General features: G+C 41.4%; 1 protein-coding gene across 6 annotated transcripts in view; it reads left to right on the forward strand.

The window, feature by feature from the left end:
* Positions 1 to 21,541, forward strand: part of casz1 (castor zinc finger 1) — a 96,958-nt gene that overhangs the window by 61,506 nt on the left and 13,911 nt on the right. For 4 of the 6 annotated variants that reach the window (XM_016672166.1, XM_016672165.1, XM_016672163.1 and 1 more), the window contains 8 exons: positions 2,109 to 2,174; positions 7,222 to 7,318; positions 9,852 to 10,016; positions 12,844 to 13,016; positions 14,241 to 15,106; positions 19,254 to 19,386; positions 19,879 to 19,942; positions 20,955 to 21,112. In XM_016672166.1, the coding sequence (XP_016527652.1) occupies positions 2,109 to 2,174; positions 7,222 to 7,318; positions 9,852 to 10,016; positions 12,844 to 13,016; positions 14,241 to 15,106; positions 19,254 to 19,386; positions 19,879 to 19,942; positions 20,955 to 21,112 (1,722 nt within the window). The remainder of the gene's footprint in view (positions 1 to 2,108; positions 2,175 to 7,221; positions 7,319 to 9,851; positions 10,017 to 12,843; positions 13,017 to 14,240; positions 15,107 to 19,253; positions 19,387 to 19,878; positions 19,943 to 20,954; positions 21,113 to 21,541) is intronic. The other 2 variants (XM_016672164.1, XM_007553312.2) reach the window with 1 other exon arrangement.

Here is a 21,541-nt window from a genome sequence, read left to right on the forward strand (position 1 = left end):
AGCCTCATGAGTAAACTGTTTTAGCATTACTATAGCTTGGCACCAGCAAATTTGTATTTATGCTAATCTGAATTTTTTTAATGTGGAACTTAACTAACTCTAAACTAGCTTAAACTAGCATAGCACTGTTTTAAATGAACACTGCTATATTATGGCCAAGCCTAAACAGTGCTAATCTGAGTCAATTGTCCTAAAATATTTGTAGCACTCTTGAATTTCTTCATTTCACATCTTAAGTTTCATGAAAGCAGTCAAAACAATACAAGAGTAGCGTGGGAAAACCCTTTTTTTTTCTAGTTTAGAAAATTATACCAAAAGTAGTCTTTTGTGCTTTCGTGTTCTCATCCTAGAGGTGTGTCACATTTATATTGCAGACACAGTCAATACAAATAATGATTTAAAACAGCTGAGATTCTGTGTAGATCAAGTTTGGGTGTGGCTCATCAAAATAGATGTGTGGTTTATCAAGAAATTGAGGAACAAGAACAAGAAAAACAAAACAAAACAAAAAAAAGTTGAAGCAAATACTGACTGAAATACAGTGACACTATTTGCACCTGATCACCAACATGTTATGTGTCTGTCACTAAACATAGAATCCTGTCAACTTATTTTTGAGGTATTTGAATTAAATACACCAACATAAACATTATTTAGGCCTTTTTTTTTTTTACAAAGAAGATAACATCCTCTATTACTTTCTGCATTTAAAATAACATACTGAGTACACAACAAATCCCTCATTTAAAGTTGACTAACAGAATCGAACAATTTCAAACATAAATTTCTCTTTTCCTTGCACCGATGGTCTCTGTGTGCAGCCCCCTCAGAGCTAATGTGATGCTCACATACAATTTAACTGCTTCTGTGAGTCAGTTAGCCAAACGCAAAGGTAATTGCTACCTCCGTAGTGTGAAACAGCGCATAACGCCCAATATATCCACGACATTATGAGCTGCGAAGGCGCATGAAGTGTTTACTCGCCGTAGCACTCCATGGAGACTGATTTAGCACAGTCATCGCAAAGTGACTGACTTCTTTCGTTTGGCTGGGGTGTAACAACTCTCCCTTTAATTACTTCAGAGCCACGGCTAACCTCCCGGTGAGTCGCAGGGGCCGGCTCGACGCTGCCTGATGAGGGCACTTTAAAGGAAGCAAACGAGGGGTTTGGGGAGCTCACCTACAGCTGTGTGCATTAGTAGTAGGAAGGAGCTTCCAGAGTCTGTTTGATTGGTTGTGACCTCGTCTCTACTCAGCCAGGACCTATCAAAGACACTGTTTAAGAGCCCTCAGGCACCTCTCCCTCAAGCTTTGGCCTTTGCCAGGTTGGGGGCTCTGCGAAGCGGCAGTGTTGGCTAACTGACCCAGTCTGCTGCTTGTAGTACACGGGGAGGAGGAAGGGGCGCTGGGTAAAATGTCTGGCAATGTATCCTCCCCTCTGGGCCAGATTAACCTCAGGTCATCCCCTGTGTGGAGCCGCTCACATGGAGCTAAATGCCACTTGCTGAGCGGGAGCAAACACGACCAAATCTCTATTAGGGGTTTTTATTCTGCTGCCAGCTTTATGAAAGGAATCACAACACAGGTGACAAAAGGAAAACACCATTCCCCCGCGCGCCTCTGTAATGTGATGAATTCCTCTTTATTTCCTGCCCTGAAATGAATTTGTTTGAGCCGAAGCTAACGTTCTATATATCAGCTTCTAGAGGTGTCTTGCATCTTTGTTTACGCTGATTCCAGACAGATTGCAGTAGATTTGACATCCACATTAGAGCCAAGGCCTCTGGAGATTATCAGAAAATGCTGATTTTTAGATCTTTTATTTTATGTTTGCATACTCTCCGCACAACAAAAGATTAATGTCCTTTTGCTTCCGTATTTTGGACTTTGATTGGTTGGGAGCCAGTGCATTGCATCAAAGTACGCACCTTCTATCTTTGATTCATGGCGTGGCTGAAAACGCTGTTATGCCACTGGAAAATACATATTGATAGAGCACAGTTTGGGAGTGGCTTTTAAGAAAATATTGTGTCAGTTTCTTCTTATTAACAACCGACATGCCTGCCTCACTATTAATCCTGTCTGTTTGGTGTTTGCTCTTGCATTAGGAATGGTCTGCCGCCTGATAAACCCGCCAGTGATGACGTAAACCTCTACCAGAAATATATCGCCAGGTATGCAAATCCCTCTTGGTACAAAAATCAATAGAAATTTGCTCAAAACATAAAGAGATCTTTTTTAAATCAACTGATGCAGCAGTTTGGTCTTCCAAGTAATTACACTGGTAGGGAAATGATCCATAGGGAGCCTTATGTATGAGAAGAGTAGTTAAATGTTGATGAAATGGAAATAAAAAAAACATACTGTGATGTGCAATTACATGCAAAACATAAATGTTATTTACAGTCTCCTATTTGTACTGTTAAGGATAAAAATGTGAATATTATGAAGGATTTCTATTGAGGTCTAAATTGTTTTATTGGATTTCAGCGGCAAGTTTGGTCATGCTTTGAGCTGATCGTTATACACTAAATAATAGACAGGAAAAATGGGTGGCTTTGTCTTGCTAAACTGTTTCAATTTGATTTGCATATCAAAATGATTTTGTATAATTGAATTGAATTATTAATATGAACGAATGAAGATCAGATGTGGGGTTCCTCAGAGCTCCATTCTTGAGCCACTTTTATTCAGTTTCTATTTGCTCCTCCTACTTTAGATTATGGATTACTAATCCTTTTCCATACTTGCACAGAAGATCAAAGATTATCTGTTCAGTTCATGTTTATAATGTGCAGCCTATTTGTTGATTTTTGGTTTGCAGCATTCCTTTTTTTATGCAATGTTTTGATATTATTATTAGTCTTTTTTTATTTTAAATGGGTTTTCAACCTCTGTTCCTTTATTTTCTTGTGAAAAGCTTTGTGAGTGAAATGCTTTGAGATTTTAATGAGTTAGTTAGATAAGTAGACATCAAATGTTCAGATTTCAACTTATTTTATTTTATTTTATTTATTTATTTTACTGAAAACTTTTTCTCACTTTTTAGTCCTGAATTTGGACTCATTGACCTTTATTCAGTATGTCATATTATAATCCCAGATGAGACCAAAAATAAATATGATTGACCCGCTACTGTTAAATTATTAATTAAAGTAAGGTAGCTCTATTTTCTTATGGTACACTATGCATAGATTATACAAAAATAATAAAAAAACATAAATGGTAAATGCAGGTATGAAAGATCCCGCTGTCTGGTATAGCGGTTCACCCCAAAAAAAGTTAAGTGTGAAACAAGCAAAACTGCCTAAGCACAAAATGCCAAAAGCAAAAAATGACCAACACTACAGTCATTTACAACAAAATACAGTAAAGAAGGGAATGTACCTTTCATTTCACTGGACATAACATCCAGTTGAATTCATCATCACTAAAAAGTTGATCATCGTTGTCTGTTTAGTCTATATAAAAAGGGAAAAAAGGCATTTGAAAAGCCAAAGTGGCTTTGCCATTAATGATTACTTCTCCAAGCCATAACATGAAGGGCACAAATCAAAGCCTTGGCACTGACAGAAACACACATGTGCACGTCCTCTTCTGCACACTCGCTCGCTCGCATGCACACACATGAAACCCCTTCCTTGGACTGATTACATTTTGCAAGAAGATTTAATTAAGGAATTTTTAATGAGGCTTCTGCTGGCACTGCCAAGAACTGTTTTGATATTTGCGCTGCATAATGCATAAAATTTGTCTAAACATCTCGGCAGTTGATGCACGGGGAGGTTGCAGATAAGCCCAGATACAGTTTCAATTTCCGTGTTGGGCTTGAGAAAAAAAAAAAAGAGAGAGAGAGAGAGAGAGAAAGGAAAAGAAGAGAAGGGAGGGGAAAAATGGAAAAGGAGGGCTCATAAAAAGGGCAAATGTAGCAGCAAGATGGGAGGTAGAGGCAAGGGGAGGAGGATCTTTTTAAAGCCCCGGATAATGAGCGCAGAATGTGACAAAAAAATTGGCTTTGTAAATATGTTTTCATCCAATCCCTGCAAAAAACATGGGGTGGGGGGAAAAAAGCTTCCTCATATTTTCAACTCGCACTCAAGTTCGGCTCGCAAAGATGTTCCTTGATGGCGTTTAGGTGCAGTTTCTGCTCTTTAAATGCTTTCATGCAGCCACCGTTGCCTCACCACTTTGATCTGTGTAACTCTATTGTAACTGGAGATGCTCTGCAATCTCTGTATCGTGGCGATATTAATATTTAATCTGCTGCTGAATAGCAGAGGCCCATTAGGCCCCCTGACGCGGCAAGTGGGAATTGTCCAGAGGCAAAGTGATACAGCTGGGCAACGAGCAGAGGGGTGGACTGTAGTCTCCAAGGGGAAAGGTGGGGGGCTGCGTGTGTTAATCGTCGCGGATGTTCATGTATATATGTGTGTGAGGCTGCCTTTATAGACAAGACATATGTTGGCTCTTTTCTGCGCTCTGGTCGACTCTCGTTAAAAGAGCCGTCAGGCCTTCTGCTGGGGTTTTTGGAAAGAGGGCTGGCCCAACATAGGCAGATTTTAAGACCCCAGGACGCCTGGGGGCCCAAGAGAGACAGAAACTCTTACAGAAAAGGTTGATAAGTGCCACTGTTATACACATGCAGGAGTGAATATCAATATATCAGAATAGCATGGAAAATGTACGTAATTCAGTTTTTTGAGAGTGAAGCTCACGTATCACACATCATATTTTATATTACGGTTTATTTCAAGGATTTTGTTCATTTTTGATTGAGCTTGACAGCTAATGAAAAATCTAAAATATATTTTATTGGTATTATTGACATAATACCAATAAAAATTGGCTTTTCTTTTCCATACTTTCTCCTTCCTCTTAATTTTGCATTTTTACGCTTGGGTATGGATTTCTATGAAAAGTCAGCTTCAACTACTACTATCTTGTGTAGGATATAATAATATAAAACTTGAATTCAAAAATATTTTCATATCCATTTTATTAGGAGATAAGATTTGGGGTTTTCTTACCTGCCATTACCTTAAAAAAAGTAAATATAAATACTTGAATGATAATTGGGAATAAATATGGTGCCTCACAAATAAAATTCTGCTTCAGGACGCCTAAAATCTTTGGTTTGGCTGTGTTTAAAAAGACACAAACACCCACACTGTCAACTTAAAAGCAGTCCTGAATATGCTGTTCAATTAACTTAATGAACTCAGCAAAGTGATCTGTAAATGCAGCTCTGGGATAATCCTAACAAGGGGAAAAAAAAAAAAACAGAGAGAGAGATGGAAAAAATATTACTCAGCCCCCTTTTCCCCCTCTCTCCTCGGCACTACAGCAGATGGAGTCCTTGGCAGCAGCAGAGCAAATGTTTATTTGTGTGTTTTCACTGGTAATTGGAGGATTTTAACAGTCATCATTGTCAGGCTTATAATCACCACTATAAAAGTGTCTGCTCGACAGTAAAAAGCTGCTTTTTTTAGACTAAAATTCCACGGTTTTTTTTTTTTTTTTTTTTTTGCGCTTTTGACAGGAGGGAAAACACGCACAGTCCGACCTTTTACCTTACAGGGCCAAATTGTTGTTTACCTGAGAGAACGAGGAATTGATTTGACAAGGATTTTTCACAGCAATATGAAGAATAAGAGTCCCTAATGTGTCAGCGACTGCAAAGAGAGAGGAAAAAAAAAGGTTTTAGAGTAATAAGTGTCTCTTACGGCGCCATTGGAAATAAATGAAGATAATTTGGTTGAAATTGGTGTGACAGACGGGTAATTTGTGGCAGAGTGTGGAAAGCAGCAGCCGGTTTGAAGGTGTGAGATTCGTTACTTTGAAGGTGACATCTGAAGACGAGCGAGCTACCTCTGAGAACTCAATCACCTGTGTTGTTTTTCTTTTCTTTCTTTTTTTTCTCCAATTTCTGGTAATTTTAATGATTTATCAGCAAATCGTTCTTCATTTGCTGTTGATCATTTCTGAGTCACATCTCTCCGTGTTGCCACGTTATATTCCTCTTTCCCCTCAAAGTTGGCAAACATAACATGTAATTGCTTTTATTTAAACACGTAATCCTGCCGCTGTAAATATAGTGCTGCGGCTTACTGGTTATAACTTTGTTCTGTAACGTTTATTTATTAATATTTTGATCATGTTATTCTGATAGACTATGCGAGAGAGATGTAATCACCCACAAGCAGTTTAGTAGTTCGTATTTTACTGTTTTGCTGTTCTGCTCTTTATGTTACACAAACAACAAGCAAAGGATGTGGGACCTACCCACGCAAGTTGCATATGCAATTTACAAAAGCTCGTTAGTCAACAACTTCCAGCGTTTTTACGCCTTGTCCTATCTTTATCCCTATGCGCGCGCCATCATTTCTTAACACATCCTAATCCATCAAATATTTTTTCACACAGAATCGTAACTGTGACAAGAACGTCTGTGGTGAAGTTACACAGTCACATCAAAATCAAAGTAGGAGTAGGAGTCGTTGAGCATGCCCTTTAAGCTTGCTGCTGTTGCGTCTGATCTGCTTGAGGTCGAGGGTTAGGTTAGAGGCGGGGACACCGTCGCCTGTAGTTGCTAAAATGAATCACAGTGATATGGGATTTTAAGTTTTTTAACAAATATGCACTTATTATAGAGCTTTTTGAGGCCCCTGTAATCTCCCGGGGCCCCAATCCACTGTCCCTTAAAGGACCAGATAGAGCCTGCACTTTTAGTTGGACTGATGGTTGACCTTAGTGCTTTCTATGAATTTCTGTGTAATGGACTGTATTACAGTGCAACACTTTCCCTCCCCTACACGTTGCTGCACACTGTTGGTCAGCTGGCTAGAGGAATGCTACTGAAAAAAATCTGTTGTTTGAAAAAAAATGTCCAGACATGAAAGACATTGATGGTGTGAGACCTGACGCAACACCACTAAGAAAATACTGCTATAACAACACAGCTTCATGGGTTTATTTTTAAAAAGCTGTTTGTACGATTTTGTTTTAGATCTTCTTGTGTAAAAAAAAAATAAAAAAATACTGTATGGTGATTTTTTTTTTGCAAGCGTAACTTATAGCGAGAATCTTGTTCTGACGCTGTGACGCGGCAGCTCCAGGTTCACCTGGTCCAGGCAGCAACATGGGCAACCTTGGCCAATTATAACGAGACAAAGATGACAGCGTTCCATTATTAATGTGTTTTAACATGTCCTGTGTTTTCAGGTTCTCTGGAAGCCAGCACTGTGGACACGTGCACTGTGCCTACCAGTACAGAGAGCATTACCACTGCATGGACCCTGAGTGTAACTACCAGGTGAGCGTGAGTACTTTATCACTTTTTATGAGCATGACCCAAATGCAAATTTGAAAAGGCCACCCTTATTGGTTTAAAACCTGCCCAGGAGCAATAAATGGCAATGGTTTATTTTAAGACAGCAGGGGTGATTTAAAGCTAAAGGTCTGAAGGACCCAAAAATGGGATGCGGTGCTCCAAGGATAGACAAATAAGACAGGATGTGCCTTTTTTTTTTTCCACTCGGTGGGTCACACCCAACCAAAGTTTACACAGATGAAAGGTTTGTTGGTCTAAGGCCCGCTGAACAAGCTGCGGCTGTCCAGGTTTCAGTCATTCCCAGGCAGAGCTGTTCTAATAAGGCTAAAATATCATTTTGTATCTGCTCACTTACTGTTGTTTTAATACACTGCCTCTGCCTTTAATCCAATCTCACATTTCTAATCTTTTCCTGGTTCAACAGCATGTCATGTACATGCACAGGATGGGAAAAAAACATAAAGCAGATCATAAAACAGACCTTGTTTATGCTGCAGCATATGGCCAGTGAGAGAGAGGGAACCAAGTATTGAGTTCTCTTTTTTTCCCCTAATTTTGTTTCTAAATGAAGCCATCTTTAGTTGTAATCTTCTGTCTGCTCCCGATCTAAGGAGATTACCCTCGGATAAATATTGTTTATGTTGCGATGAGCATCACAGGGCTAAGCTTTCATTTTCTGCATGAATTTTTATCCCCCCTCAGCAGCCTGACGAGACACATTCTTGGAGAACACAAAAGAAAATCATCTCATGTCGTTATTTAGAGAGTTAGTTCAGGTTATCACGGCAATTTCCACGGTCAGCTCTGCATTTCTCTGTTATTTTTGTGCTGTGTGGAAACATAGATATGCTCTGGAAGCCAGCTCTCTGGATGTCAATACACAGGAAAAAAAAATAGAGAAAAAGAAAAGGGACAGGCACGGCATGATGAGCAGACCCCCCCCCTTTTTTTTTTTTCAGAGCGATAACTCATGAAATGTTACATGACACACACTCCTGGAATATTACCCCACTGCCAGCCTGCGGGCGATTGGCTGAGTCCTAACATTCTCCTTTCATGGGCTTGTACATGAGCGAGAGTGTGCATCTTGCCACACTGGTGGGAATCCTAAAATAAATGTAGCAAGTGGCTCCCAACCTTCATCGCCACTCCACTGAAAATGAGATCTTTTTCCCAGTCAGCTCTCTCTATGGCCTATTTTGGACGGCTTGACGGATCGAATGTACCCTGACCGCGGCTCAACTCGTCTTCCGGTCATCAGCCGTCATCGCACGGCAGGGGAAAATGAAAAAAAAAAAAGCGCACGCACAGTACACGAAATCAGGATTTTTGAGCCAAAAAAAAAAAAAAAGGGTGGTGGTGGAATTAAAGAAGTGACGGAGCGTTCATCAGTTAGATTAAAACTCCTAATGAAGTGTGCACTGCGACGGAGTCAGACATCTCAGAAACATACAGTGGGAAACAGTCCAAGTGTGATAAACGAACAGCTGTGTGAGATCTTAGGTTTTTAAGAGGAACACATGACACAAAGCAATTACCCTACTTTGTGCAGCAATTAGTTTCTTTTTAGTATAGTTCTGTTCTGTTGTTTTTTCCCCCCCTCAACTGCAGATAGATATGGATTAAAGACAGAATTGTCTCATTGATTTAAGCTTCTCCTGTTACAGTTTCTTTAGCATCAGCTTAAACCCAATTACAGCAGATTTGGTTCCTGCAGGTCTCTGCGGAGTGATTCTTTTTTCCCCCCCTTCTGTTTCCCCCTTCCTGACTCCTGGATGTGGGAAACATTTTTATTTATATATTTGTAATTTTAGAGGGCAGGTCCCTAAGCATATTCATTCATCATTACAGCTGAAACCTGCACCAACCAAAAGAGAGAAAAAAAAAGAAAAAGAAAAAGGCAAGCGTGGTGCTTTAATTAAAAACGGAATCATATCTCAGTGAATTAAAAGGGAAAATGTTTTTTTTTTCTTTTTGGTTCACTTGTTTGTTTGTTTCTGTTGTCTGCTGTTTCTCCCCTGTGAACGTCTGAAACACCGTCTGCATGGAACATAATTTCCTCCAGTGCAAAAAAAAAAATCACAAGAAAAAAAAAAAACAAACAAACAACACAAGAACTGTGATCTTGCATGTCAATTGATTCATCTTAATTTGTAAATAAAAATGCATTTTGTTAGACGACAGAAAAAAAAGAAAAGAAAAACGGAGAGAGAAAGGCTTTGTTGGAGAGAATATTTGGTGCTTTCCAAGAGCCTTCAGGGCTCATTTTGCAGAGTAAATCAATAAGCACAGAGACTGTCATCTTTAAAGAAATCCTGATCCTCTTCCCTAACAGCGTGCACATCCCGCCCCGGCTGCCAACTGGCTTCTGCATGCTGCAGCTGCTGCCTTCACAGAGCTAAAGTGACTTGTTGCTGATTCTGTGACCGGTTTAAATAAATGCCAACCTGTTGCTGTTTATCCCTCCTCCTCCTCCTTCTCCTCGTCCCCCTCCCCTCCCTTTTCCCTTACCCTTTTGCAGAGGTTTACCAGTAAGCAGGATGTAATCAGGCACTACAACATGCACAAGAAGCGGGACAACTCCCTGCAGCATGGCTTCATGCGCTTCAGCCCCCTGGACGACTGCAGCGTCTACTACCATGGCTGCCACCTCAACGGAAAAAGCACCCATTACCACTGCATGCAGGTACACTGCAGCTCCCCCTCGCCCACCTACACACACGGCCACAAACATGTAGGGTCGGCATGACTTAAAGCACACAACGTACACAGATGTGCACTAAAAAAAATAATAATAATAAACAACATCCCGCAACCTTGGTTCAACGTGCTTCAGCATGAATAACATGCAAATAACTCGCTGCTGCAAAAAAATCCAAAATATGCAATTAATGTCAGGTTAATCTGCAACAAGCAGATTAGGATTGAAATGTTTAACATTTATTAAACCCAATTTTCAGTTTTAAAAAGTCTGCTTTATAGTAGGTTATTTAAAGTGCACATTTACAAATTGGGAAAACCCCTTGTAGGTTTTCCCAATTTTTTTTTTTTTTTTTTTACACATTTTACTTCCTGATTACAGCAGAGAGTCTTTTGAATTCTCTACCAGCTATGTACATGTAGAATAAATAAATCTGTTTGGATGTACGTGATTTCACTGCAGGGCCTCCGGCTCTGTGTTTGGGGTCACAGACTTCTGCCCACCCCCTCGTCTTACGCCCCTTGCAGCTTCTAACGGGTTTCCTTCGAGGACGATGCTCTGTTTAGCTGCACCACCACAAATAGAGTTTTGCATGCAGAGCAACAAGTTACATTTGACCCAAGCGCATTAAAAGATTTATGGAGGACGTTTGTAATAAATTTCCTGTTGACAGTTCGTCCGACCTGAGCTGTGCGTCTTTGTAGCTCCTCTAGAGTTACCATGTGACTCTTTGCGGCTTGATTAAAATATCAAGGTGCAAGACAGTGAATTACGGTTGATTTTATTATACTGAGATAATATTTCCTATATGATTTCTGAAAACAAATGGTTGGACTGGGTTGTTTTAGGGGAGTTGGTGGCTTTATACTTTTCAGATTTTTATATGCAAAAATAAATAATTTTCCTTCTACTCCACAATTATGCACTACTTTGCGACAGTCTGTCACATCAAAAGTGAATAAAATAGATGAACGTTTGTGGCTGCAGCGTGAGAAAGTGTGAAAAAGGTCAAAGGGTATTATTATGTTGCAAGGCGCTGTGGTTAGGCTTTCATTGCTTCTTCCATCAACTTTTTCTCAGCCATTCATCCGTCAGTGTGTTTTTTTTTCTAAGGGAATTAAGATCTAAGCGCTTTAACTGAGTATCTACCACCAGCTTTTTGACAAAGAGTAGTGTCAATTACCGAAATTTGGCTTGGAAACAGTCGATATCCCGTATGGAGGTGACTATATACTGTCGGTGTATTGTTGTGGAAAGCCAAAAATCACCAGCTTAGACAGTTATATTTAACTTGCTTCATCTATGCAGTAGAATAAATATTTTTTGTAGATCACATAGATCGTAAATGATTAAAAAAATTATATTAAAATGCACGAAAACCTTAATTGTAAAATATTTACAGTAAAAGAAAGACTCTACAGTTTCATAAGAGATAAAGCTTCCCCAGAGTAGAAATGCACACACACACACACACGCACACACACAAACCAAAAAATATTGATATATTATATATTTGAGTAAATGCAATGAAAATGAGTCAGATTCTGTTGGCTCTGACTCATGGATTTACAGTTCTGTCTTTGAACAGTAGCCTGGGAAAAAAAGAAAAGAAAAAATCCAGAAACCAAATCAAAACGAAGAAATTAGAGCAAGTGAATAGATGTGAAGCTTCGGCGTGTTTCTGTTCTCCTCACTCTCTCACTCCTTAATTGGCATGGATAAAATTTCCCTAAGGTGTTTATATAAACTACACATTTTTCATCTTTTAGTACCAAGCGGCCTGTTGAGGATTATTCCCCTCCTTCTGGATTTGTTTAATTTTTGTTTCATCTGCTTATTTTCAAAGTGTCACTGCAGCAGGGCAGCCCAGGATGGCTCTACACATATATATATACTTTTTTTTTCTTTTTATACCTCTCCGACGGCGTAATTGTTATTAGGATATTTCAGCCGTTGTTTTAACAGTCGCTGAGAACCTGCAGATGTTGGCATCGGCTGCTCTGATTTAAGAGGCGGGGAGGGGAAAAAGAAGAAAGAAGCAGAGTGGCGTTTTTTTCATTGTTTGACTCGATATGGAGAAGTTGCCACTGATGATATACAATCGTTCCTTTTAAATTCAAACATTACCTCGTTTTTTCCCTCTTTGTTGCCTGTAAGGAGTCGTTTGTTTCCAGAATATTTTTAAACTAAAGATCAAGACAGTCATCTTACTCCTGTGGTTTCCTTCTGCACCCCCCCACCTCCTCCTCCTCGCCCCACTACCTCTCTAAACCTTTTTCTTTTTTTCTTTTTTTTCTCTCAGTGTTACTGTAAGCTCGTAGCATCTCCACCATCACGTTCCAAATCTGAATTTCATTTTCTAAAAGGCAGCTTCTGCCAGGAAGGTACTGTAGTTTCACAAGCCTGCGGTGACCACCAACTCTTTCAGTTACTACCTTTTTCTTTCCAATTGTTACAAAGATGACAAAGATTGTTTCCCATTCAAAGGGTTAATCTGAAACCGGTGACGCTCACATGTGCATCACCACAAATTAAAAGTTGAATGTGAGAAAACAGCCCTCTTCCACTCATTTCTAGGCCACTAGCGTTTTCTTAACCACAGTGCGCTACCTCTTCTGTACCCCGTACTGTATATCAGATATCTTTAAAGTACCGCACTTCAAGAAGCTACCTGTTTTTTTTCTCTTCTTCAGACCTTTCCTCGCAAACCGAAACTCTGATGCGCGCTGTCGGCCCAGATCTCGTTTTCCATCACCTTCCTTTCTCTCTCTCTCTCTCTCTCTCTCTGTCTCTCTCTCTCTCTCCTCTGTAGGTGGGGTGCAGCAAGGTGTACACCAGCACCTCAGATGTCATGACCCATGAAAACTTCCACAAGAAGAACGCCCAGCTGATCAACGACGGCTTCCAGAGGTTCCGCGCCACCGAGGACTGCGGCACCGTCGGCTGCCAGTTCTACGGCCAGAAGACCACGCACTTCCACTGCAGGTGATGCACGTGGTCAACGATGCGAGCACGAAGCGTTTAAACGCTAAACAGAAAAGGTCAAATGCATTCTGGCAGATTTAGGTCTGAAGGTAGCTTTTAGTTTCACGAGCTGCGTTTCTTTTAACTGGAAGTCATATATCCAGCCGCGGCCCCAAACTAAAAATTGGGGAAGGAACAAAAAACAAAAAAGATTAGGGTGATGGCAAGGAGGCCTGACAAACTCAACGAGTAGGAGCTCATCACCAACGAGAAATGGTCTAAACAGCAGCGGAGAGCCACAAAAAGCTGCTCTTCATTTATAAGAAGGGTTTGATTGCTCTAAGTCTAATAAAGACTTTTACGCTGAATATTAAGAAGGGCATAAATAATTTTCAGCTTCCCATTTTTAAAAGAATAATAAAAATAATCACTGATTTATACTAAGCTTCTTGTATATCATTTTATTATCTTGAGCAATGCCTGTCTTATTTCCTTTTAGAAACAAACTTCTTGGTTGAATGAAAGAAAGAACATCTTTAGATCTGTATCTGTGAGATGTAAGAATAACTTGGATTTAATATACATCACCTGGTCATATAAATAAAGTTGTGAAATCCTCAAATTTTATTTCAGAACACTAATACAAAAAAATCAAACCATGCCATCATGGCATGAGTTTTTTAGAGTGAGTGATATTTAAATATTCTTAATCTTTAAACATCAAACTTTTGTTTTTTAAGAGTATTTAGTCATACTGGCAATAGAAATGCTGGTGAAAACCATCTGATGCTACACCATGTTTGATGTTGAATATTTGATGTTTGATGTTGAGGTTGAATATTTTGCATTTAGGCTAAAAGGTTTAATTTAAATCTGGTAAAATAGCATCAAGCTCTTAAACAATGCAGAAACTATAGCCGAACATTTAAGGAGTTATATGGCAATTAATTAATCTCAGTAAGAAATGTGTTACTTGAACATAAGCATTCCCACACCATGATGCTGCCACCACCGTGTTATTGTGTGGAAATGGAGGGTTCAGGCTGATTTGCTCATAGAAAAAGTTCAACTGGTTGCACTGGATTTTACTTATGACATCCTGCACTTTTCTGACACTTATTGGTAGCGAACCAAAGTGAAATCCCAACCAAATGCATTGAAGCTAGCTGCTTTAACAGGAACAGGGACATTTTCAATTCCTTTTTAGGCGGTTATGTAACACATTCCCATTAATTATTTGCACAGGCGTCAGGGATGCACGTTCACTTTCAAGAACAAGTGCGACATCGAGAAGCACAAGAGCTACCACATCAAGGACGACGCGTACGCCAAGGACGGCTTCAAGAAGTTCTACAAGTACGAGGAATGCAAGTACGAGGGCTGCGTGTACAGCAAAGCAACCAACCACTTCCACTGCATCCGCTCCGGCTGCGGCTTCACCTTCACCTCCACCAGCCAGATGACCTCCCACAAGCGCAAGCACGAGAGGCGGCACATCCGCTCCTCCGGCGTCATGGGCCTCTCCTCCACCTTCCTGGCCCCAAAGGACGAGCCGGAAGAGTCCAGCAACGACGACCTGATGGACTTCTCGGCCATCAGCAGCAAGAACTCCAGCCTGAGTGCCTCGCCCACCACCCAACAGTCTGCCACCGCGCCGCACTTGTTGAGCACGCCCACCACCGCCACCGCCTCCTCGATGTCGGGCCACAACCTCAAGCCCACCCAGTCGCTGCCCGGCGCTGGCCAGCGCATGTCGACCCTGCTGACTCAGAATCTGCCCAGCAACATGCCGGTAGCGCTCGCGCTTTCAAACAGCGCCCTGGCCTCCTCCAACCCATTCTTCCCGCTTCTGCCGAGGCTGCCTCTACAGCCTCCCCCGACGGCCGCCGGCCTGATAACGGCCACGTCTTCTGGAGCCCACTCCATGCCGACCGACTCTCTGACCCAGGGCGGCTCCTCCATGGGGGGGGATGCAGCCATGGCACCCACTCCAACGTCCTTTGCCAGCTCTTCCATTATGGAGAAGATCTCTGCAAGCAAGGGTCTGATATCACCCATGATGGCCAGATTGGCGGCGGCTGCCTTGAAACCGTTAAACAACACAGACACAGGTAGGTCGCTTTAAACTGACAACTGCCTTACAGTAGATCAGAATATGATCCAAATGTCAATTTACTTTAGTAAAACAGCGAATCTCATAGATTTTTAGGGGGGTATATTTTAGACATCTATATCTTTTCATTTTGAGTGTTTTAAGTTAAAGTTAAAAAAGTCAAAAAATGTTAGAAGGATGCTGCTAAAGAAGCTTGCTTTTCAGAATGCTGCAAGCAAGTTAATGGAAAACTGAGTGAAAGAAGAAAGTTTGGTTTAAAAGGTGCACTAACCACAGGGATAGCTACAGTCTGCAGACTGTTGCTCAGTGGTTTCTGTACTGTTTTTCAGATCTGATAAGAAGCAAACTTGTATTTTCATTCTTAAATCAAGGTCCCAAAGTCTATAAGAAATGAAGAGTCGCACAATCCACATTGCTTGAAGTCTTTGAACGAATTGCTCTAAAATCTTCTGGTAGTTCAGATAGAACTACCAGGATCCTGCATGTCTTGAACCACCTACTCCAGCTTGTGAATTTCCCAAAAACGCTTAAATTGGGTTTTCTTTACAAGCCTCTGGTTGTCCCTGGTGCCTGTGCGTCTTTTCTTTAGCTACACTTTTTCCTTCCACCAAGCTTCCCATACATATGCTTGGATTCAGCGCTCTTTGAACAGCCATCTTCTTCATCAGTGATTGGTTGTGGTCCATCCTCCTTGTAAAGGGTATCTCCTGGACAACTGTAATGCCAATTGATTGTGTCAGCCACAACCTCACATTTCCTGATTGGAAACCCTTCCATGTTGGTTTCTGAGAAAGTGAACATTCTTTGACAGTTTTTGAAAGTAATGCTTTAAAAATCTATTTTATCATTAGAAATATTCTAGCTTATTGAGATAAGGCTTAGATGAACCATTACTGGTCATAAAATTACCCTAAAGAAGGGGAAATTTCTCAGAAATCACACAAGTCAAAGGTCAAGCACTGTGTGTTGGCTTATACATCAGTGCTAACAGATTACCGTTGTGCATTTCTGCTTTTGTACTTGGTGACAAAAGCATCTCCTTCCTGAGTGTGGACAGAGCAGTCAGAGTGCACTCAGAGGTCAACTCTATAACCATCCCCAAAACAGAGGGAAAAGCCAGGAGAGTCTGTGCTTTCAGGCTTAAAGGGACAAACCAGAGGCACGGTGCTCTGCTCTGGCTCTGTTATTGTGTTGATCGCTTGTTAGATACCCACAATCCATTTGGAGATAAATGCGCTGACAGGGGGAGAGTAGAGCCTGTAAAAGTCTCTTATGATATTCAGAGTGGGGGGCTCATGGGGCTTGTGTTGAACATGTTTCCTCATCATTGGCCTCTTATCTCTGTCTGCGCTCGTTCCAAGCAAATGGAGGTGGAATGAAATTAAGTTGAAAAATTGCCAGAAAAAAAAAAAAAAAAAGATTTTCATGCGCAAACTGATAAAAAAAAAAGAAGTGAAATCACTGAGGTAGAAATGACTCAAGGCAGCAGAGCGAGGAAACAGGCTCCGATACAAGGAAGACGCTCATCAACAAAGACTTTCTGAATTTCTAGAAACCTCCGGTTTTGACGAAAACATGTCAGAGTCTTCTTAGCATAATTCAAATAAGTTTTGGAGGTAATTGGCTTGTCTGTGTTTATCATATTGCTCCAAAACAAAGCCCCTTTCGAAAATGAAAATAAAGCGTTTAATTCTGATAATGCACTGCGGAGCGTGGCGCCGCATTCATTTAGAGCGGGTTCTCGGTCTGAAGCAGGTGGGGGGCGGATTTTAAACGGGGGGTCGCTCCGGATGTTGGTGGAAGTGGGGAAGGATTATAATTCCTGCTGGTGTTCCCAGAGCAGGACGGGCCCAGAGAGAGAGAGAGAAAGAGAGAGAGAGAGAGAGAGCCAGGGGCAGCTGCTCTGAGCTGAGCCCAGCCTGTCAGGCTCAGCTCCACCTTTTGGGCTTCCAGCAGGTAGCAGCAAACTCTGCTGGGGGGTGGGAGGCACCTGCTGAGGGTAGGGCCTCCACAGATGGTCCCTTCTCATTTCAGACACACCGCTACAGCTCAGATCTGTTCTTTCAAATACCCCCTCCTCCAAACTCCACCCTACACACACGCACACACACCACCACCACATTCTCAATCACAAACATTTTTTTGTAAAAAAAAAAAAAGTTGGTGCGTCGCAGAATGGAGGGGTAGCTGTGGTTTTGTTTCTCATATTTGCTTCAGAAAATGTGTGAACAGGACATTTGGGGCTAAAATGAGGAGGAAGTGGTTTGTGCTTCTCTGTCAAAAAGGTGTGAGAGAAGTCATTGCGTCGAGGCTATTTTTCACAGCGTTTATTTTCTCATCTGGCTGTGAAACTTTGCCTCTTTTTTGCGGTAAATTGAGCCTCTTTTCCTGTTTCTGCATTCAGTATTTCTTCTTCTTTTTTTAATTAATGTTCCACTCTAATTTACCCCTAAGTGTTTTTTTTTTTGTTTTTTTTTTTCCCAGTGATTCGAGCATCTGAAGGGTTTACTAATTAGACGCACAGTACAAATGATCTTTCACAAGCTCTGTATCTTATCCGGAGTAATTACATGGTGTACATTATTCCTGGATAATTTCCAGAAAGAAGCTGCTTTGAGTCAAACTCATTTGTTCTCCCTCCTTGGGAAGTGAATAGAAGAAAAATAATAATAATAATAATAATAATGATTTCATGAAGTGCATCCAAGTCTGTTTCTCTCTCTCTATTTAAAAGTCAACTTATCATCTGATTTATTGAAGTATTATTTTACAGAGCCTGTAGATCATAAGGAGATCATGCAGTTAGTGGCTCTTCTTGATGGAATATGCTCCCGCTTTGTCTCCCAGTTGATTTAATTGTCAATGACAAGGCAGGATTCGTCTGGCTAGTTAATTTTGGGCATTCTCTCGTCAAGTTGAGGGTTTGGGAGGGGGAGGCGAAGGGATGGGAGGGCTGGATGTGGACTCTGGTAAGCATTTGGTGACCTCAAACCAGAAGCATTATTGTCTGACTGCTGTTTTCCCTCTAAGCCACACCGCTCCCTACAACCCCTCCAACCTCAACCATTGTCAAACTGAACTGACACTGACACTGACACTTCCCCATCTCCTAGCTTTCAGCTGACAAGGCCCAAGACTGGCTTTTCCACTCCTATTCGGTCTGATATGTCTCTGGGTCATCTTTTAGCAGGAGGAAACTCTCCTTGTTTTTTTTTGTTTTTGTTTTTTTTGTTCCCTCATCATAGGCTGGGCTCATCCCATTTTTCTTTTTTTCTTTTAAAAAGGAGCGGGTCCTGACCAGGGCATACACTTGGATGCCCATGACCTTGCCTGTCACTATCCCTGATTCCTCAACACCAGAAAATGGCTGCTGGTGCACTCCAGCTTCAGTGTCCTAGAGGTTAACCCAGGGGTGCCTCACCTCCCACATATATTTTTTAAGACAAACCTCCACTTCTTGTCAGCCAGAGGCTCGGCTTTCTGTGTGTAGCCTGAGGACAAATTAATATTTCAGTCCCCCGGGATCGGGAGGGGGACCAGAATTCACCTTCCTGTCAGCGTTTCTACCTCAGGTCGTCCCCTGCTGTTTATTTATTGCAATTCCACTCCGCTGTCCGCTGAATACCTATTTGGCAGAGACGGTGATAGAGAGGTCACAATATTTGAACCAATCTGATTGGCTGTCAGCTCCAATCTGACCGACATGGCGCCCCTGTTCCTCGTGGGTATGCTTGGTGGCGTTGGCCGCCGTCCGTTGTCAGGCCAACGTGAAAGCCGGAGAAAGTGGGAATGGAGGAGGAGGAGGAGGTGGATATGGAGGAGGAGGGGCGGGTGGCCAATCTGAGACTGCCACTTTCCCTCAGCATTAGCATCTCACTTAATGACCAGTTAAGAGGCAGCCTGGCAAATGAGTTGTGACAAGTGCTGCAGAAAAAGGAGTCTTTTTCCCTCATATCTCCCGCCTCTCAATCACCGTTTAAAAGGCTTGACGGCCTGACATAATTTCGCAATAATTATCACTCGGAGTATTCTTCTCGGGCCAGGACAGAAGTCAGATTGGATCTTGTCACAGCGTAATAATGCTGACCAACAATAACTTTGTTGTCTCTTCTCTCCTCTGCCTCGTCTTTGGCTTGATTCCTCAGGGAGTGGGCAGCCAGGCTCCGCCAGCCAGTTTAATCTGGTTCAAGTGAAGCAGGAGCCTGTGGACGGTAGCGCCGGCGCTCCACAAGATTCCCAACAGGAGCACAGCCTGGACCTGAGCAAGAAAGACCACAGGTATACAGACACTGCAAACAAATACACACACACATATATATATGTGTGCGTGTATGTATATATATATATATATATATATATATATGAAAGCAGTTTTAGTCGGTTACAATTTTTCCTCAAGAATCATTTGAAAAGAGAATCACAGACCTGAAAGTATGGAGTTGGTACTATAAACTGTCACCTTCTCACCTTTGTGAGAAGGTGACTAAAAATCACCGAAAAATCAGATGCATCTTTGTTTATCTCTACTTTAAATATTATTTCTCCCCCCCAATTCAAACCCTTCTATGTAAGTCAATTCATTTTCATCAAATTGATTGATCAGTGATAAATCAACTCCTGTTTATCAATAACCCTCCACCCTGCACCATGTTTCTCAGGCAGACAGCATTTTTCTTCTTCATTATACTTGCGCACCTCCTATGATAAATAGTAATATTTACTATTCTCATGCAAATCTTGACTAAACATTGTTCATTTTCCTTGTTTCAGTAATGAATCAAATGGACACCCTGTACCGGGGAATACATCTCTTTTATCCTCGCTTATGAATAAGGTAAGATCCATCCATCAAACGCCTTTCATCCCAAGACAAATTAGCGGGACACGGAGGGGCCTGTTTGTTTTTTAATGTTTCACCGCTAATAAGATGAGTTTGTATCATTTAAATTTTCCAGCCATTTTTCATACGTTGTAATTTTCGCTGCACCTCTCACAAATTAATATAATGAAGCAGTAGCTCGGTGCCATGCCAGATATATAGAGATGTTTGTTTTTTGATGAGCTGTTCTGAACTTGCCTTCCATTTTTTTTCTCCCCTCCCTTTATACTTTAACTTCCCCGCCTCACTCTGCATTTATTTATAGAGTTTATAAATTATTTGATTAAAAAGTCAAGGGAGTAAAAGAAAAAAAAAAAACAAGAAGGCGCTGCCCTCATTTTTTAACAAGTCTAAATGTGAGCGTATGGAAATTTAAATGTTTGTGTGAAGATTAAAATGGACACGGTTTTTGCTATAAATCTTATCTGACTGATATAAATGCGCTGGGTGGTTTCCATCACATTGATGATGTAATGGCAGATTAGTCTCACTTTTTTTTTTCTTCCTCTTCTCTCAACAACTGATGAAGACCTCCTCCCTCTTACTGTATGCTTCCCTTCCTCAAACACTCGTCTTCTAAATCTTCTTCTCAGACAGCTTAACTTCAGGCTTACAGTCAGTAAACACAAACAGCGGAGTCGGAGTTGTCTAACAGCTCCACTGTTGTTGTGTCAGACTTCTGGGGTTTTGATTCGAACCACCACATCACATGAAAAGGTTAACAGATGCCCCCGGGGAACACTTAGCAAATACGCCTGGCCCTAACTCAAGCAAGCAAGAAACAGGAAAAAAAAAAAAAAAAGCCTGCCTGTTTGTAATCCTGGCTGCTCTCTTTGGCTTTGCCAAATTTCGGGTGTATTTGTCGGCTCGTTTTGACGCTCTCGCTAACATATGCGAGCGCTGCGCTCGCGGATGCTCTGCCAAACCGAGGCGGCTGGCAGCTCATTCGCCCTGTGTGTTTCTGTAGATGTCCCAGGTGAACCCTGCCCTCTTCAACGCCATGAACCTGAAAACCGAGCTGGAGGGAGGCCAGGTCCACGACACCTCTGAGGCAGCTCAGTACCTGCACAGAGTGCTGAAGAGGCCAGAAAACACCACTGAGGTCTGGAAGACATACCTCCGCAGGTAAAGCAAACAAAAAAAAAACACTTTCTGCACTGTGGAAAAAAAAAAGCATTCGCACCCTCAACGGAGTCAATACAAGTAGTTTTTAAAATTTCAGTTGTAACGAGGAAAGCAGCTATCCAAACACGACTGGCCCTACGAGAGACGCAATTGCCTGTTACACCTAAAAACTGGTTGTGCCACTCTTTATAGCATCAACTGAAATAAACTGGTTTTCTTAACTGGAAATGAGTCTTTTGCGGCACTACAGAGGAGTTTGGGCCTCCCTTCTTCACAGAATCAATTCAGTCACAACTGGGGTTTACTGTAGCACTTAGCTCACATTATAGCATCTCATTTGGGTTTATGACTTTGACTATGTCACTCCAAAACCTTTATTTTAGTTTTGTTGACCCTTTCATAGCTTTGCGTCATTGTCCAGCTTTATAA

This window comes from Poecilia formosa, unplaced genomic scaffold (assembly GCF_000485575.1).
Source record: "Poecilia formosa unplaced genomic scaffold, Poecilia_formosa-5.1.2 Scaffold56, whole genome shotgun sequence".
Lineage (NCBI taxonomy): Eukaryota > Metazoa > Chordata > Actinopteri > Cyprinodontiformes > Poeciliidae > Poecilia > Poecilia formosa.